This window comes from Labeo rohita, unplaced genomic scaffold (genome assembly GCF_022985175.1).
Source record: "Labeo rohita strain BAU-BD-2019 unplaced genomic scaffold, IGBB_LRoh.1.0 scaffold_61, whole genome shotgun sequence".
Taxonomy (NCBI): domain Eukaryota; kingdom Metazoa; phylum Chordata; class Actinopteri; order Cypriniformes; family Cyprinidae; genus Labeo; species Labeo rohita.
In genome coordinates this window covers 896,190-916,605 of record NW_026129535.1, presented here as the reverse complement: position 1 = coordinate 916,605, position 20,416 = coordinate 896,190, and the positions used below count along the sequence as shown (strand labels likewise).

The window sequence follows — 20,416 nt, the reverse complement described above, 5'->3', positions numbered from 1 at the left end:
TTTGCTTCTGGCGTGTGTTTGGACCCGTGACGTCAGACTTAAGAAGCGGATAGTCGCGCTAATGCATTGCTGGCTGTTGGGCTCTTGAATAATAATGACGTTTTCTGCGTTTGCCTAAAGTTATTTGTTGTCAGAACGCGGGTGGTGAAAATGGGTATCCGCTTGCTTAGTCCTGCTAGCTACAACGCCAACGCAAGTGATCAACGGGCAGAGGATTCAGCCTGGTCTTAAAGGCTTCGGTAAACATCTATGTTCCCAAACCAAATAATGATTTGTCCAAAAAGCCTTTAGTTCTCACTGATTCCAATTTAAAGCCATACGTATAATCCCACATATTTAGGCGAGCACAGGAAAAAAATATTTTACAATAAGGTTATCATATTAATGACCGATAAAAAAAAAGAAAAAAAAAAAGAAAACAAACTAACGTGGCAAATAGCGTTCTTTGCACAAGGTAACATATTGATTAAATTAGTAGCCTACAAGCTATACCTACAATTTGCAATGAAAAGTTGTTCACTGGTAAAATTTATGTCTATAATGGCTAAACTTACATTGCGTCGTGCGGAGTAGTTTCAGTATATAAACAATACAATCTCTCTCTCTCTCTCTCTCTCTCTCTCTCTCTCTCTCTCTCTCTCTCTCTCTCTCTCTCTCTCTCTCTCTCTCTCTCTCTCTCTCTCTGGATTTAGTGACAAACCTGTGAGCCTTTTGTTGAAATGTTAGCCAATAGAGACGGATTACGCCACTAGGCAGCAGTGATATATAAAGGGGGCTTTATAGACGCATTTGTACAGTTGAAAAAGACATGCTAAAGTACTGAAGCAGTGAAGCAGGTAGCTGATAAAGAACTTGAAAACACAAACTGAAATGCAAAAAGGAACGTTCTTTAAAAGAATCCGATTACACCCAATTTGGAATATATATAAAATGGAATATATATTCTGCTAAAAACGTCTTAATTTATTTTTTAGATAGCAAATTCGTTGCTCGAATAAATATTCTCAAGATACAAAGCCAAGAGGAAAACCTTTGGTACTGACCATTTAACATCATGACAAGGTATAACTTTTTGTTGTGTTTAACGATTCTTATTTCTTTGGGACTGTCCGGGAGCGATGAGCCGGACCTTTTTCTGGCTCCACTGAGTGAGATGTCCTCGGATGCTGGAGTCTCTCTCTTTGATCTGGAGGATGTGGACTCTCCTGAGTGTTCGGCGTGTGTTTGGAGAGAACAGAGTAAAGTCTTACGGCTGGAAACAATCAAATCACAAATCCTTAGCAAACTTCGCTTAAAACAAGCACCCAACATCAGCAGAGAGGTGGTTAATCAGCTTCTTCCCAAAGCACCTCCGCTGCAGCAGCTTCTGGACCATCACGACTTCCAGGGGGACGCATCTTCCTTAGAGGATTTCATGGACGCAGATGAGTATCACGCCACTACCGAGTCTGTCATCACCATGGCCTCAGAGCGTGAGTTACAAAACTTTTCAAATGTGTGTAGTTGTTTAATAGGTTATGCTTGAGGTAATGGACTAAAACACTTTAAGTGTTCTTTGCACTCTTTAAAAGCAGTTACAGTATCTATTATAAGTTATATATATTATAAATGTCAGAATTGCATATATATATATATATATATATATATATATATGTATATATAAATATATGTTATATATTGCATATAGAATTGCACATATATGCATATATATTGCATATATGTATGTATATGTATATGTATATATATATATATATATGTTTGTGTGTGTGATGTGTATGTGTTTAGCCGCTTTCACTTGGTTGCGCCTGTACCCGTTTACATGTAATAAATCAACAAGGACAATGTAAAATGACATGATAGGCAGATGCGTTCAATGTAGCTTCCGAGTACATTATATTATGTTAAAAATAGCAGTATTTCAGATGAACGAGCAGTATATCAGATGGTTACTAGAGAGTAACATTACATATGATGAGCTTTAAAAGCAGTTGAGAAAAACCGTCTTGCACAAGCAGGTTCTGTTGCCGTTAGTATCTGTTGGAAAAAGTGTCCCAAAACACTATTGTTTCTCTACAGCAGCAGCAGTGCCTTACGACTGCACTTGCCTTTAAATGTGAAGTTTATAGGCATAGGCCGTTTTTTCACTTCAGTGTGGACACAAAGCCCATGGAGGAGTTTGGGTCGAGGGGAGTGTGTGACCTTTTCGCTGAGAATAGCCGGGGTTCAACAACATTTACACACATAATGTATTCCGCACAAGGCAGATGAAAAGCCGAGCAAATAATCAGTTTTTTTTTTCTGACCAGAGTGAACAAAGATAGGTTTGTGTTCCCCTAACTAACCTCTGCCTTGATTGTCACACAGCCCACGTTCCCGCTGGCATAATGAACGCGCTTGACATTCAAGGGACGAATCACATAAATGATCATTTAACGGCTGCAAAGCTCATGGATGGCTTTTTATAAATAGCTGTTTTGTTGTCAGAGATTGTTTTTGTAGCGGTGCAGTATATATAGTAACATATTTTTATAAGTCATTTTGACCATCAAATGGTTTAAAGTGTGCATTTAATAAAGAGTAACTGTTTTTTTTTTTTTTTTTTTTAAAAAAAAAAAACTTTCAAAACATTTCAAGGTGGTAGAGAAGTGTCATGTAATTACAGTTACATTTATGTTCTTTTTGTGTTGCAGCCGTTTTCAAATACTCATTTGAGTGTATTCAGTGGGCTCTCATTTTATTCTATTCTATTTAGTGAATTCCAATAAAACTCTAGTCTAGTCTTTTAAATTCTTTTTTTAACTTGAATTATAAAGAGAGCAGAATTTTTGAAATGTCTCCTCATTATTTTAATCACTTAAAATAATCAACTGCGTATAAGTGAAAATGCCAAAATATTATTTACTTTCTTTTTCTATTATACAAATATATATATATATATATATATACATATATACATACACATATACATATATATTATTATATATATATAATATATTATTATATATATATATATATATATATATATATATATATATATATATAATAAAAATATAATAATAATAAAAGTTAAATTGAATGCCATAAAAAGTAAACCATGAATCCATTCCTCCAGATTTATTATTATTGTTATTATTATTATTATTATTTTCAGTAAATCTTGTTTCTTCAGCTTCCCTCTCCCATCACTGCATCCATGATCATCCCACCCCATTCTTTTTTTTTTATTTATCACACAAGCAGTCAGTTCTCAACTGGCTATTGAAAGGTGACTAATAAAATAACCCATATAATGATCAAATGTACACAATATTCAAAATAGTCAAATACATGAATTAAAACATTTCTGATCTAGTATGTTTTTTTTTTTTTTCATTATACCCCCTTATGTACATTATGCACATTACTAGTAGGTGACTAATAAAATAGCCCATATAAAGATCAAATGTACACAATATTCAAAATGCATTAATATTGCTGCTCTAGTATGTGCAATGGAAAGTGTCTTGTTAAAATAAATAAAAGATTTTCCCATTATTACCAGCTTATATTTTGGGTGATTATGTTTAGACATTGCGCTAGTATGTTTTGTTCTGCCTCTGTTCTGAATTTGGCTGTGAATGTGTACAGACCAGAGTAGATAATCAACCATTAGAACTCATTTGTCACCAGTCAGTCTATGTACTTAGACAAGACCTTCCTTCCCTGTCAGTGTGCTTTCATAACAGTCAATAGTTTTTGTTTTTTGTCAGTAATTTGTCAGCTTGCACCCTCACCTCCCTTCCACACAATCACCCACCTCCCTGACTTAATTTCACTGACTTGTTTAACTTATTGTAATGTGAATACATTTCAAAAAGTGGTCATTATGCTCTGCTCACATTTCGGCAGACAACATTACACTTTTTTTTTTTTTTTGTCTGTTAAGACAACTATCATCTAACAACCACCAAACTGCCAAATGCTAGGAGAAGACAGTAGAAAATGTAGGGCTCTCATTGTTATGAGAGTTTGATATATCTGAGATATGTAATTTGCCATAACTTCTCTTTTTGTTCCCCAAAAATTTTAGTCTGCAATACACTCCCATAGAAACACACATTCATCAAGTCAGAGAGGAAAAGGCCTCCTATTGACAAGAAGGGTCAGAGAGTTCACAGCAATGTGATATATTGGATGAGAAGCCAATTAACCTCTTCAGGTCTTTTTCTTTGGCCGCAAAAGAGAACTAGTAGATTAAACACTACTACCCCCACCTAAAATGTCAAACAGGACGGGTAGGAGATTAAACAACACTATAAGCACTGCCTCCCCCACCTAAAATGTCTCTTTCTCTCACACACACAAAGTCACATACACACATATACACACATTCACAAACACCAACCCACTAACCACTCCCAACTAGAAAAAAACCCAAAGGTCTTTTATTGTGTTGGCCCTATAAAAGGGTAATTTCCTGAAGGTGCAGGAACCATAAACATTAGAAGAGAGAATGCTAAAAAGACAAGATGGTTGTCCGACCCTCCTCTGATCAATGGGAAGTGTGTGTGTGGGAAGTTTTTTTTTAGTATTAATTCACCGTGTGAACACCTGTGTCTTAGGCTACTCTCATTCTTTCCTGGTCATCTGAGAGAGTAAAAGAGAAATAAAATAAGAAAGCAAACTCATGTTTTTCTTTCCTGTTTTGTAAACATGAAATAAAAAGTTAAGTAATTAAAGAACAGAAGTGTTGTAGAAATTACACTTCATGTAGTCAATTTTGTTTTGGCTAATAAACTTTCAATGGAACTGAAGTCCATTATACCCTGGATACAATTTCACTGCTCCCTCAAAAATTCCTCTCTTTCTTTCTCTCGTTTTCTTTTCTCTTCCCATGGTTCATTGCTTCTCCTTTCCTTCTGAAGCAATTCCAGACCCAGATAAGCAGGTACTGAAGTCATCATATGCGACAAATAAAATTGCATCTCAACATGTAAATATAGCTCTTTAAAAGTATATATATATATATATATATATATATATATATATATATATATACACATATATAGTATAGTGTATATATATATGGATGTATTTATACAACAGATCTTTCTGGTCCTTGAATTTGAATGGCTGACAAGAGTGTGATATTAGAGTGATATCAGAACTCCAACAGCTGTTTCACAGTTTGTAATTATATCACTCAGCTTACGGTACTTCTTACAGCGAGTGTAATGGTGGACGCCCAAATCCAGTATCATTTTATAAATATTACTGTTTTTGTGCACGGAATGCAGAGGTTTTCCAACACGTTCGAGTTGGGAGCGAGAATGTGTTGGGTTTTCAGGCGAGAATGTACTTGTTTATAGTTCAAAAATGCAGTTTGTTAATAAAGATAATATGTATTTGAAAATTTGCTTCAACGTTTTCGGACATGTGAGCTCCAGATGGTCAGCGGCCATTCAGCGCTTATGAATCGGCCCGGCAGTGCCTCGCCTCGGCCAGATCTTCTGAAATTTACCACTCTGTGTAGTCTATGTAGTGGTTAAACATGAGATATGAGTAAATCTAACGGGCAGGCTTTGGTGTCATTAATCTATTATTTGTTCCAAATTCAATGCTGTATATCAGAGCTCTGCTTTTGTACTTTTGACTGAATTGCCTAGCAACTTTTTTGATGGCTGTTTTTGTTGTTGTTGTTTATTAAATATTATTCAATAAATAATATTTTATATAAACAATATTTTATATAAATAATATATTTAATAATAGTGTTTAGTATTGAGAAACGTAATGGTGATTGTGATGGTGATTTTAGTTACATTGTTCCACCATTAGATGGCGACAAAAGACTTTTACAATGAAAAGTTGAAAAAAAGGCTGTAAGCGGAAGTTATTTTTAGTTTCAACAATAGCTTGCCGCAGCAAAAAAAAAAGCACTGAGCAGCAAAATCACCCTTAACTGATGAAAGGATATTAACATTACGACAAAGTTAACACTTTCCTCAGCAGACATTCAAACTAGTGTTTATGTGGATACAAGACTGATCTGAAGAATGAATGCTGCATCAGATGCAGGTACCTTAATCACACTAGCTCAGTCCATCTCTCTCTCTCATAATACTTTACATAATACAGTGATCTTTTACTGCAGTAATACAATAAGCTTCAGTGAAGCAACTCAACATTACTTCATTACTAGTTCTAAAGTGAAGTTTTGGAATTTGTAACGGAGGCTTTGGCTCAGCTGTTCAACTGTCAAACTTTGATTTGAATCCGTGGCTGAAGGAAGTACACACTCGTGCCGTTAAACTGTTGTATAAATGCAATTTCAGACTCGTAGACGTCAGATATGGCTGTATATCAGCACGCTGTGATTACCTACGGCCAAATCACAGGCGTGCCGATATACAGCCATATCTCATATCTATGAGTGTGATATTGCTTATGACCGTTCAGCGCGTATGAATCTGCCTGAGAGCGGTTTCACCTCGGCCAGATCTTTTGGAATTTACTGCTGGCTCTGATGTCTCTATAATGGTTAAACATGAGATATAATTTGTTTTGGGTAAATTTAACGAGTAGTCTTTGGTCTCAATAGACTATTATACAGACAATATACAGCCATATCTCATGTCTACTAGTGTGATATTTCTTATATATTACACACACATATTGACAACTCAGAACATTTAATGACTATGTTTTGTAAGGATTTCTCTGGAGATATATATGTACGGTTGTTGCCAGTACATATATAGTAGTAGTAAGTAGTACCAGGCGGAAAAAAAGTGCACTTCCATAATGTACTTACAGTGCTCTATTTTCACACACTTTTTTTTTTTTTTTTTACTTAACATACTAAAAATTATTCTTTAGAACTTCTTAGGAAAATCTTAAGAACATCTAAGTGTGCTCAAATGGGACACCATTAATATGAACTAAAATGTTCTTTTACATACTATCTCTGTATTAAAATTGTATTTATTTAGTTAAGACCTGTAGTACACTTGAACCCACTAGTGTATGGAAGATGGGTTCAATGTATACTTTTTTTTTTTGTAAATATTTTTTAGTATATTAATTTAGTATATCAAGTACAAAATTAGTGCATGAAAACAGAGCACTTTAAGTACCTGATGGAAGTGCACTTGTTTTTCACCTGGGGTACTTAAGCTTACAGTAAAATATGTATAATATCAGTTTAATATTATGCTGTTTCTATCCTTTCCCTCAGTTATACTACATTCAAAGGTTGCACACAGAACATGTTGCACATGAACATGGTCAATAATTTCATAATGATGAAGCTGAGCCATTATTATGCTGAAATTTGAAGAAATGCTTTTGCTGTATATTAATTTCTGTTTCCTTGGAATTGTTGAGGAGAAGGACATTTTAGGTACAGTATTGTCTAGTGATTTGCAGCCAACAGTCATAGTCCATCGAATCATATCTATAAATTGCAACACTTTGCAGGATTGTGTCTAAAAATGCAATTTAATATTTTGAAAAATTGGAAGCTGTATTAGCAATCTATTTTGGAATTTTCACACACTGTGTCTGTCACACAGCCTTTTTAAAAGAAACCAAGATCTTGGATCAAGATCATGGGTTATAAAACAAAACATGTTACCTCTCACTGACAGAGTGAGGGACTAATCCAGGTAGACCAATGATTGACAAGAGGAAGAAACTGTTAGAATGAAAACAATGAACGGAGTGAAACTACTGACTACAACCATGGACGAGTTATGTCATTAAGACAAATTAATACAAAATAGTAATGTAATCAAGTGCAAAAAGCCAGCTGCTTATCAGCCATTCCAAGCCCAGATTACTCAGAAATCATAATGCTGCAGTTTCACTCCCCCACTCCCACTGAGCACTACAAATTACATAGAGTCAGTTTTCCTAGGCTCTTAAACATTCCCTAGGTTCCTAAATATTTCTATGCATAATAAGCATAGTTTGGAATTAACACAAAATATGTAGTTTCAGTCTTTAAATCAATGGTTCAATTGTAGTTCTTTCCCTCATTAAATTCCCTGATTCAAATACTTTTTTTGTTCTAAATCAAAGTTTGTAATCTTGTGAATCATCTCTGGTTGATTTGACTCATGGATTGCAACTCTTAAAAAAAGACCTAGTTGAAAACCTTAGGGGAAAAATAAATTGGGAAAATACTTCCAGAACTAAGGCCATTAAAAACACTGTTACACTCTATTGTGGTGCTAAGAGCTTTACAGTTTGAATGATGCAGTGTTAGAATGTAACAGGCAGTTGTTTGCCCACAAACAACCAATCATAAATTGAACAATGCTTGCCTCATTAAATAATACACTTTGTTCAGTCACAGAAACTTGTATTTCAAATAATTTCAAATATATATATATATATATATATGAAGAGTTCATTTGCATAAACAGGTAACTCATATACATATGTATATACATATATACATATATGTGTGTGTGATGCGAAAAATGCAAAAAAAAAAAAAAAAATTATCTTTAGTGTCTTTCTCTTGTGTTAAGAATACGCTGAGGAAGTGCTTTCTCTTAACACCACAAAAACACTTAACCTACCAAAATAAACCATGTAACATATTTAATAATCAATGTAACATATATTTGTGTATACTATGGCATGCACAGTTTATTTATTTATTTTTAATATTGTGAGACGGCGGAGAGCATGAAAACAACGCAGTCTGAAGTAGCTGCTCACTTAAATGATCTTACCCGTCTCAATCTGCTCAATCTTGGTAATGTCAGTGCCCTAAACAATGTTATAATGGACTATTTCACATCCAGAGATGAAGTAACGGATGATGAAGTTACTAAAGAGGAGGAGTCCAATGCCAGTCTATTTTATGCACAGTGCGTGAACAATTGTGCTTCTCTCGCTTTTCTAAATGTAAACTACAAGGTACACTATTCATGCTATCTAAACATACAAGGGGTGATCAAAAGTTCAGACACTATGCTCATGATAAACAATGGAAAACGGTCCTCTTCCGGGTAATGTTAGTCTGTTTGTGTAATGATGCAGTATAGCGCTCCTGACAGACAGCTCTCATTAAACTCGTGAAGTGAAAGTGAAACCCGTCTCACTTTAAACCCATTCCTGAAAATCATAGCTATCAGCCAACTTAAAGGAGATCTCCACTTTTCAAGAACAACAATTTACAAATAATTTACTCACCCCCTTGTCATCCAAGATGTTCATGTCTTTGTGTCTTCAGTCGTAAAGAAATTATGTTTTTTTGAGGAAAGCATTTCAGGATTTTTTCTGCATATAATGGACTTCACTGGTGCCCTGAATGTGAACTTCAAAAATGCAGTTTAAATGCAGCTTCAAATGGCTCTAAACGATCCCAGCCAAGAAAGAAGGGTCTCATTGTTTAATGACACGGTCGTTCTCGAACAATTTGTTCATTGTAATATAGAACATTATAAACAGAATTACAGATATACAACTTTGAAACATGAATACAAAGGATTAATTTTAAAGCCAAGGTAAAGACATATTATTCAATTTAATGTTTCCTGTTCATGAAGAATCACATGCTAAACAGCTATATTAAGAATAGAACCACATGACAGCTAGTATTACACACACACGCACAAAGATGGGTGGCTTGGGAAATTCAACAATGCTGAGCATATCTGTTGAGTAATATCAACAAAATATGCACCATCACATATGGGATATACAGAGAGAAAACAAGGAGCACAGAGGTCAGAAGATGCCCCCTTTTTCATTGTCAGTCATCTCATTTTCTGTGCCAAAAAGAAAAATAATGTCAGCAAACATGAATATAAATTAATTCATTTCATGAATTATTTATTTGGACAGATTGCCATTTAAAATTAGGCCACAACAATGATCTGTGAGCCAAAGGGGAACTGAAAAAAAAGAGGTTATGGCTCAGATGTTCTTTTTTGAAATGGAAACTGAAATGGAGGCACACATACAAATGTGACAGCTTTAGACTTATCAGTTAATTGCCTGAGTATTTAGCATTACACACACACACACGCACGCGTGTAAGTGTGTATTATAAATGTTGAACAAATATATAAATGTTGAACAAACTATATAATATGTACATTTGTAATTCAACATAATTGTGACGATTATATATATATATATATTTATATATATATATATGTCAAGCTTACTTTAAATACTTAAGAATTTTTGTATAGCAACATATTCCTCAGATAGGATCAGTTTAAGTAAAATGTAACTGTACAGAATAAATTTATTAGACTTGGTTAAACCTTCCCTGAAAGTAAAAAAAAAAAAAAGATCTGCAAATCTGCAAGATTTGCATAGATTTAGCAGACTATGAATCAGCCATCTGTCAATAATTTGTTTCTGTTTATACTTCTCTAGTAGATCTGATATAAAGCAGTTATTTATTTATATAGTTAGTTATTTAGTTAGTTAATCAGTATAGTTTCTAGTTTTGTGCAACATAAGATCGCACCTTAATCACTGTTTCTTAATGCTGGTGGCTTCAATGTATCCCTAAATGCATGCATGAGTATAATCATAAGCAATCGCATATCTGCACATTTCTGTTATTGTGCTTGGTTAATGTAAACAATATTCACTTTTAGTACACTAGCTAAATACCCCTATTATTATGGGTAGCATGCAGGACATGCTTTTGTTGAGCATGGGGGGCTGCGCTGCCTAAACTGTGATAGGAGTCTTGTGCCTGGCCCTGTTCCCCAGGAGCATTCTGAATGAGGGTGTCACTTGCGGTCTGTACCCCCCATTTTCCCAACACACACCATTCCTCTGTCCCATGTCCACCCCCACTTCTGCTTTCCGATCTCCTGGGATAGGGGGCCAAACAAAGGAGCAAGGCAGCATAGTCTGGGTAGGTGGAGGGGGGTGCTCTGTGGCCCCTGTCTTATTAGAAGGGTCGTGAACGTGTCAGAATGATTAATTTGCAGAGGTGCACAGGGATACCCTTGAGCCACATTTATCCAAAGTGTGAAATCTCTAACACACACCCCTTGATGCATGTTTTTGACATTTGCTATTAGGAAAATTAATAAAAGAAAATATGAATATGATGCATGCAAATAAAATCTGTGGGATTTATAAAATGTTGACCAACCTAGACCACTGCAGGCATTCCCACAGACTGTTTGTTTAACATAACAACAACAGGTGTTAATATTACTGAAATATCATCTAAATTTTGACATTCATGCATTTAATGATGAAGTAGATCTAGTATTTGTAGTTTTCTTTACAATTCCACTAATTCACATGGCATATACATTAATTTGTTCAATTGGAATAGGTTTAAATGCAGCAAATACATATTGGGCATTGTTTGCAGAAGAAAACCCTAATGTGTTCTCGTTTTCAATAGCATATTAATTTCCATCCTGAACATCAGTCTTTACCATCAAACCATCTGCAACAGACATATATCAATATACAGTTATGAAATATAATTGGAGTGTGGTTGAATAATCTACAGAAACAGGCAGCAGGATATGTTTGCTATGGTCTGTGTCACTCTGTTCTCGGTTTCTGCACTTGTTGCTAAGAATTATAGCAAGGTCTGTGACAAGTATGGTTTTGCAAAAAGCTGCCAGAATCATTGTTTACAACAAATAAACATGTCACTGTTTTGTGGCCTTTGGGCAAATATTTATTTTGCAGTGTATAAAGCTGGGATGTTAAATGGGCTATTTATTAAGATTTTAGGGATGCTTGTTTTTGCCATCTCTTCAAATACCTCTGATGATGTCAATGTGTTATTGTTTAAGGGAAATAAATAGAATCATTTGCTAAATTGGACACCATATGGACACTACTGGGGTAAAAAGGCCCTCTACCCCTGAGTAAACTTTTACGGAATATATAAATGACTCCTGATATCATTCTTATTAATATTTAGATGAAAATGAAAAATACTAAATTAACTATTCTATTTAGAGTTGTCCCTGGTGAAAAAATACTTAAGCACAATTTATGTGTATATACTTTAGTATAACTAAATGTGTTTGTAGCACACTATGAACTGGTACACTTAAACTGGAACAACTAATTTTGTACTAAATGTATTTTAGTTGTGCAAAAGCAGTGCTGAAGTTCAACTAAAGTTGTAATAAATATACTTGTTTGTGCTAAAGTGGAACTATTTCAAGTATACTTAAGAACACTTTATATCCACTCTTGTATTTAAATTTTGAAATGCAGAATTCACTCAGCATACACTTTAAATGTATTTTGGTGACATTACAATTACAATTCAGTTACACTGTAAGAGTGTTGAACACACATTAACGTAGGGTGACCAGAAGTGCCACTTTCCAGGGACGCATTCAGTACATGATTTCTAAATTGCCTGAAATAACCAGGTGTTGGTTGTCCCCGGGAAGTGGCAGGCATTCCAGGCATTCGCAGGCCGCACCCCCCTGTCCATTCTCTCCCCTCCTTGCTAAACATGACAGATTTCAAAAGCGAAAGTGAAACCGGTAAAATTGATTCATCGTTCAGCAACTCTTGGTGATAAATCATGTATTTGTTCCATTTAGGTACAGTAAAGCTTTTTAGTATCACAATGCAATTCATTTTAGAGCTGTGTTACAGAGGGTCGCGCTGTTATTTTATCCCTTACTGCTTTAACATCAAGAAATTAGGCCGATATGATGATATGTGTTGATCAGCTGGCTGACATCAAACTATATTGTATTTATCATTTTATCTGGTAAAGATAATCTGGTCTAGATATATCTGTGCAACTTAGTTATTAGAAACTGCAAACGAGAAATCAATTTGGTTCTGTGTTTGGTACGATTGAAGAGGGCCGTATGGTTTCTATGAGTGAGTATGTGTCGTGTTCTGGCCACATGACTGAACGCTCAAATGAAAGCAAGGGATTCAAATATTAGTCAGTTTATTCTAAGCAAGTGCAAGCAGCTATTAGAAATATTAACGCAAATACTGGCATCTTTTCCTCTGGTAATTTGTATTTGTTGTCATTCTACGCTATTAGTGTGTCCCAAAATTGAAGGCGCCGACACATACAAACACCATATTGGATTAGATAAAGTCTCATGTAAACAGTCTACTAAATCTTTCAAACAGAATGATAAAAAAAGTGTACATGTAAACATGGTTGGTGACACGTAGAGGACATATGTGCATTAAATGTGGGAAGCACCACAAACTGGATTCAAACCTGGGTCGCTGTGATACAAAGGCACTCCCTTTACCAGTTGCACCACCAGATAGGCACTGTGCTAAACTGCATTTACTTGTGTACTTTTTATACTGTTACTTAAGATAGGCGCAGTAAACAATGCGTAAAAATAAACGTGAAACGGTCTGTATAGAACACGAAAGTGAAAACATGAAGCTGTTAAAGACATAAAGCCAGCGGACACAACATTAAATATCATCTGCAGAATGTTTTGCTTCCCTTTTAACTGACATTATCTATCATTAACGCTGCAGTAAACAATTGCAAAAGATGGCATAATATTTTATTCTTGTGCACACACTAAAACACAGACAGTGCCGTTTGTTGTTGGAAGAATGTGAATGTGCAGAACTGCTTATGTTTTCAATGCATGGGGATAGAATAAAAGCATTCGTAACATTTAGTTCTCTGCCCATTGTCTTTTAAAATGCAATGAAATGATTTGCCGTTTTGACAGTGTCAACATTATGCTGCGTATTTCAGTGTGATGCATAGATTGAGTTATTTGAATACATTTTGTTACTTTTCATGCAATTAACATGTCTGAAGTTATGACACTAACACTTAATTGTTTTTATATTATATATTTTTTATATATATTTTATTTTGACAGCCCAAAGGGCTGCAGTCCACATTTCTTGTTTAATGACAACATACAGTATACTACAAAAAATCTCCATACATCATACATCTACAGGATCATAAGATGATGTGCCTTATTCATTCATTGTTGGGCTGAGTGAGCATGCACAGAATTTATTGACCTGATTGACCACTTCACAAACCTTATGACCACACAGTTCCAACAACACCTCTTACATTTATCCATCCAAGTCATAATTTACCATCCAGTCTTATTTATTTAGCCCATTCTACTGTTTTCTTTTTCAAAGGGGAAATTTTAGCTTTTTTATTCTTTTCTAAATGGACAGCATGCCAGTCTTCTCTTCCTTGTTTCAGATAATGCTGGTGTTTTAGTTAAAGAAGCTGGTGACACTTTAGATTAGGGAACACATATTCATTACTAAGTAGTTTTCCCACAAAAATAAATAAATAAATAAATAAATAACCCTCCTAATTTGTTGCTTATTGATACTAAGTATGGTAGTTGTTGTAGTAATGTTTAAGTATGGGGTGGAGTTCAAGAAAGTACTATTAAACAGCCAGTATGCTAGTAATATGCAACAGGTTGTCGTTTCATGAACAAATTGTCCTTTGTGATTAAGACTGGCTGAGTTGTATTTGAATCCATGGTTAAATACTCTATAAACACACTTGTGACCTTATTACCACAGAGATCTGTCTATATGTTACTTGGCAAGCATTCTGGTAAAACATTGCTTAAGCCTTACATTGCTTGGTAGAAGAATTATTATTTGTTATCAGTTTGTTGATATATGTTTAAGTAGTAACCTGGGGATGTCCAAACCTGGACCACTGTCATGCAGAGTTTAGCTGCAACCCTAATTAAACACACCTGAACCAGCTAATGAAGTTCTTACACTAACTGCCAAGTAAATCTGTTGGGTCTGGTTGAAGCTAAACTCTGCAGGACACTGGCCCTGCAGGAGTAGGATTGGATACCCCTGCAGTAACTGCTTTATTAAAGCAAAAATCCCTCTGAAGCTGTGGTTCACAGTGATTTTAAAACTGCTAAGGGAGTTCAACTCTTAGAGTTGTGCCTAACAAGACCCTTTAGCTGTTCTGAAATAACTGTAAACTACAGCTTCTTTGAGTTTAGAACACCCAAGTCTTTAGCAATGCTTTTGTAGCCTTTTCAAGCTTTGTGCATTTGTCTAATGGGATTTTAAGGTTCTGTGAAAAGGATCGAGGCATTATTCACACTAACCTGTCCTTCTTGAAAAGTACAGATTAGTCAGTAACCAGGATTTGCCTGCTTTTATTTAAAAGACAAAGCACCTGTATGACCCACAGTTCCATGCTCATTTACACTTGGCTAAGTTGCATCTGGAATGCATCTCCTCCTAAAAATCACCTCCTAAAGTGTTTGAATTTTGCGGTCACATGGATTTCAGACTGTTGTGAATGCATTTCAGACATAGATGGTATTTTTGCTATCCAATCAGTGAAAATGCATGACATGCCCTAGCAAGGGTGGTTCTAGGGTGAGTGGATATCCCGGGCTTAGCCCAGACATCCTTCAAATAAAATGTTTAAAAGTTATATAGGTTAAGTGGCTTATTTTTGTCATTGCAAATAACAGAGGATTCAGGCACGAGTGCAAGTAAAACAGTTTATTGAAAAACATGTAGCAGGCAAACCCAAGGAAAGGTTTCACGGATGCAACAGGAAAGTTCTTCGATGTGCAGATGAAGAGTGCAGTGTAATCTACTATGAGAACTCGATAGGGAAGACAGATGAAGTCCCAAACAAGAACAAACTGGCCGGCAAGAGATCTCCACCAGGACTGGACCCACTCTTCCAACGCTAACTTAGCTGCCAGCAACTCACGGTTACCAATGTCATTGTTGCGTTCGGCGGGAGACAAACAATGAGGGTGCATCTTATTATCCGCAGGCGCACACTGGGAAAGAACCATGCCTACTACCACCTCTGACGCATTGACCTCCACCACAAACTGACGTGAAGGATTAGGGGCTATAAGGATGGGAGCTGAAACAAAGCAACTCTTGAGGTTGGAAAATGCATCTTCGGAAGCATTAGACCACCTGAACGTCGCTCTGGTGGAGGTCAAGGCAGTCAGAGAAATGGCTAGTTGGCTGAAATAGCAAATAAAACGCTGGTAAAAAATGGCGAACCCCAGGAACCTCTGCAGGGCCTTGCGGGAATCTGGAATTGGCCAATCCACAACAGCCTTAATCTTGTCGGGGTCCATGCACACACCCTCGGACGAGACGATGTATCCCAAAAACGGAACAGACTGTGCATGGAAGACACACTTCTCTGCTTTGACAAAAAGCCCATTCTCTAGCAGCCTTTGGAGCACTCACCTGACGTGCTGAACATGTTCCTGGAGAGAAGAGGAAAGAAATCAATATGTCATCCAGGTAGACATAAATTAATTGGTCGACCATCTCAGCATGTCATTAACGAGTGCCTGGAAAACTGGAGGCAACTTGGAAAGGCCAAACGGCATGGCAAGCTATTCAAAGTGCCCTCTGGGGGTATTAAACGCGGTTTTCCACTTATCCTCCTCTCTTATGCGAACCAAATGATAAAGGTCCAGTTTTGTGAAGACGGATGCTTCCTGCAATCGTTCGAAAGCTGAAGACATCAATGGCAAGGATACGTATTCTTTACCATGATGCTGTTAGTCCGATAGTCAATACAAGGTTGCAGGGAGCCATCCTTCTTTTCCATAAAAAAGAAGAAGAGGGGCAGATAATACCAGCCACTAAAGAATCAAAAATGTCCTGTTTCAGGAGCTAAAAGTGAGTATAACTTGCCTTTCGGCAGAGATGTACCTGGTAATAAATCTATGGCACAGTCATAGTGATGATGCAAAGGAAGAGAAGCAGCCTGTGACTTACTGAACACTTCCTTTAGGTCAGAGTACTCTGTAGGCACACCAGACAGGTCCACCAGCTCCCCCTGAAACACAGAACAAGACACAGAGGAACAGGGAGACATCTGATTCCCAGAAGTGACGATTGTGACTGGACCAGTGACGTGTGTAATGTCAGGTAGTCCTTGTCCATTGAGACCATTCACCATGACCTCATCCTTTAAGGGAAAAATAGGCAGGTGTAAATGCAAGGCCAAATTAATATTCAAAAGATTACCTTCAGCTCCTGAGTCAACCAACGCCTGGCACAGGTGGGCGCTGGATGCCCATAGTAATCAAACCGAAAGGAGAGTAGAAGCAGAGGATTTTTTTTCAGAAGAAGCACCTGACTGTAACCTTGGATCTACGGCCGAGCTTGGCCTTTTACTGGACACTTAGCTGCGAGGTGTCCTGCACAACAGAGCGATGCCCCTGACAAAGATCCGCTAGCACTCGAGCCGCTTCCTGCCCCGTGACTGTATGGTTGAACACTTGTTTCATCTCGTCCACTAGAGTTTGAAAAGAAGTGACGCATGGATGCTTATTTTCCCAGACTGCCATGCCCCATAGTGACGCCTTTCCAGTCAGTAAATTTCATCACCAGCGCTACCTTGGACTGTTCCATAGCATAAGTCGATGGCTGGAGAGAGAACAGTAGTGAGCATTTAGTTAAAAAGGCTCGACACAACTGAGGCTCACCAGCATATGGGGTAGGCGGGATTCGCTAGCTCCGCATGTGGAGGCGGAGGCAGGGGAGACCAGTGGTGGTGCAATGGGGGGGATTAACGGCCTCGATTCTCAGATGCTGGATTTGAGCAGACAGGTCGGTCACCTGTGCTACCAACGTCTGAATCGCTTGTCCCATGACTCTGAGTTGCTTGTCCTGTTGATCCATGCGGGAGGCATTATTCACCAGGAAGTTCTGTAGCTCGGATGCGCTCGCTGAATCCAAGTGGTCAGATCGTTTTGTCAGTGCAAATAACAGAGAATTCAGGCACGAGTGCAAGTAAAACAGTTTATTGAAAAACTTGTAGCAGGCAAACCCAAGGAAAGGTTTCACGGGTGCAACAGGAGAGTTCTTGGACGTGCAGATGAAGAGTGCAGCGTAATCCACTACAAGAACCCGGTAGGAAAGTCCCGAGCAAGAACAAACTGGCCGGCAAGAGATCTCCACCATGACTGGACCTACTGCCTACTGCAACGACCTGACAACAAAAGGTAGGAAGCAAGGGATTAAATAGAGGAGCTAATGAGCCACAGCTGCACCTCATCTGTGCATCAGTAGAGAGAATGCAAGCACACACACAGAGGGAGAGAGGGAGGGAGAGAGAGAGAGAGAGAGAGAGAGAGAGTAAACCTGTATACCGTGACATTTTTTTGTAAAGAAGAACACGTATAAATAAAGGCTCTATAGCCTACACATATTTTTAAGAAGCTCCTGCATGCATTCACACTGCACTTACAAATTGCATAAATAATATTATGAGGTTAATGTTTTAAATATAACATTTAGAACACAGAAATATGAAATGATACACAAAATAAATAAATAAATAAATAGTATGGCACTTTTAAATGTGAAACTAAAACTGCCAGTAGGTGACAGCAAGCCACTGTCTTAATGACTGAGGGGTTGAGTCATTTATTCAACTGATTTGTTCAAAACGGCTGATTCATTTAAAAACAAAGTAAGAAATTGTTTTTATGAATGGGTCAGTGAATCATTAATTCAAAAAACGCATTCAAAAAAAGCTAATTCATTCAGTACTGAAACACCACAGTGTGCAAAGAGGTACAACATGGCTTTGCTTAGAACTAGAGCAAAAAGACAGTATTTTCTCTGTGATTTAAATCACCTAATAATAACTTCTTTTTTATTGAATTGTTGCCCTGACACTTAATAAAGTCTGCCATTGACCATGCAAAATGCTAACCATGCATAAATGCATGCGTGTGTCCTATAAAGTCTGTGATTTTTTTGCTACAGTAACAATAACCTAATTTTGACAGATGATGAGATTGGTATTATAAAGTTATACAGTAAGATACCACGAAGATACAAGACATAGTAATAAAAACATTTAAGGCTTTACTGAAAATATTCGGGGCTTTAGCCCCCTTAGCCTACCCCTAGCGCCAGCCCTGTGCCCTAGTGTAAACAGTCCCATAATTATTGATTGTAGTAAAAATGACCTTAGAGTATGAAATATAACTGTAACATAGCTGTGGTCTTTATGCCAGTAGTTTGTACATTGTAACTGACTTTTTTACTGGAAGCTTAAAGACACAGAAGCTTAAATGTACTGTTTTCTATCATAAAAAATTTCAACTTGTGCATGTAAATATGGAGGGTTTCAAGTTTGGGGGTTACACTTTATTTTAAGGTGTCCTTGTTGTTACAGTGTAATTATACTGAGTACTGAGTAATATTATTTAACTACATGTATTGACTACATGGTTAGGGTTACGATTAGGGTTTATTTTAGGGTTACTTGCATGTAATTATGCATAATTTATTGTTATTATAATAGTAAGTATATGTATTGTGTAACAAGGACACCTTAAAATAAAGTGTTACCCAAGTTTGGCAATGCAGTCAATGTTGAAATGAGTATTTAATCAATTAGTGATTAGTTTTGATACATATATTTAAATGCATACATACTTTTAAAAACTAAAATACTTTTAAATTAATTGAACTATTGTTCAAAATGATTCACAGTTTGTCAGTTCCAAAACACTGTATATTGATGACACCTGCTGGTCAAAAACGTGTAAATGCAATTGGAACACAGCCTATATATGTACTAGGACTGTCTGTAAAGTATCTAGCCATGTAATATGAAAAATATAAACATTTATCAAAGAAGACACAATATACAAGAAAATCTGTACACAGGACAATGACACATTAGTTCCCCTTTTAAAGTAGGCACCTTGGGACCCTCAGTGTCTCTTCCAATGTTCGTTAAAAAATCCTTTGTTAGAATCTGCATCGGCTGCCTTGTTGTATTTTCCTGAATCTTTTTGATGTTCTGAAATCTTTTCTCTTTCAAATGTGTTTTTCAAAAGTAATCTTCTTCAATAAATGTCTCTAATTATGCACTAGTTTATGGATTTACCAGATTAACACCACCTAACAGTGAACCATTGAAATTTTAAAATGTTTCAAAACATCTTTACCTTCTCTTTTTGGAATGATTATATTAGCACTTTTGTTTTCTGCATCAATTACTGTAACTCATCTTCTCCCAACTCAAACCACAAAGCCGAAAACCTCCTGAAACCTGTTAAACCTCCTTAGCAAATACCAGCCAAAATTTGATAAATACTGCACCTCAATAATTATCATCTTAAAAACAGCATGTGATGCCAAAGTATTTTATGAGCAACTGATAAATACGATCGCTGCTGCTAAGAAAAAATGGACTTTTACAGACTGTTTCTAAATGTCTGATCTAGACTGGTCTAAAGGTATGCACATTCGATGCTGTGTCCATTTGTATACTTTGATGGTTCACACCTCTGCTTAGGAGAGTACTGCTAACAATAGCATGTAGTTAATTGGAGTATAAAACACTCTATGTTTTATTTTTACTTACAGTTTAATATAGAAGAAAAATCAGGACAGTTTTTAAAAGGAATTGCAAATTTTATTTTCTATTGCG

The 20,416-nt window shown here is 36.5% G+C and overlaps 1 protein-coding gene across 2 annotated transcripts in view; it reads left to right on the top strand.

Moving 5' to 3' along the window:
- The first annotated feature begins 805 nt into the window (after window positions 1–805).
- Window positions 806–20,416, top strand: part of gdf11 (growth differentiation factor 11) — a 50,619-nt gene continuing 31,008 nt past the window's right edge. For both annotated transcript variants that reach the window (XM_051103978.1, XM_051103977.1), the window contains exon 1: window positions 806–1,472. In XM_051103978.1, coding sequence (XP_050959935.1) covers window positions 1,055–1,472 — 418 coding nt within the window. In that variant the 5' untranslated portion in view covers window positions 806–1,054. The remainder of the gene's footprint in view (window positions 1,473–20,416) is intronic.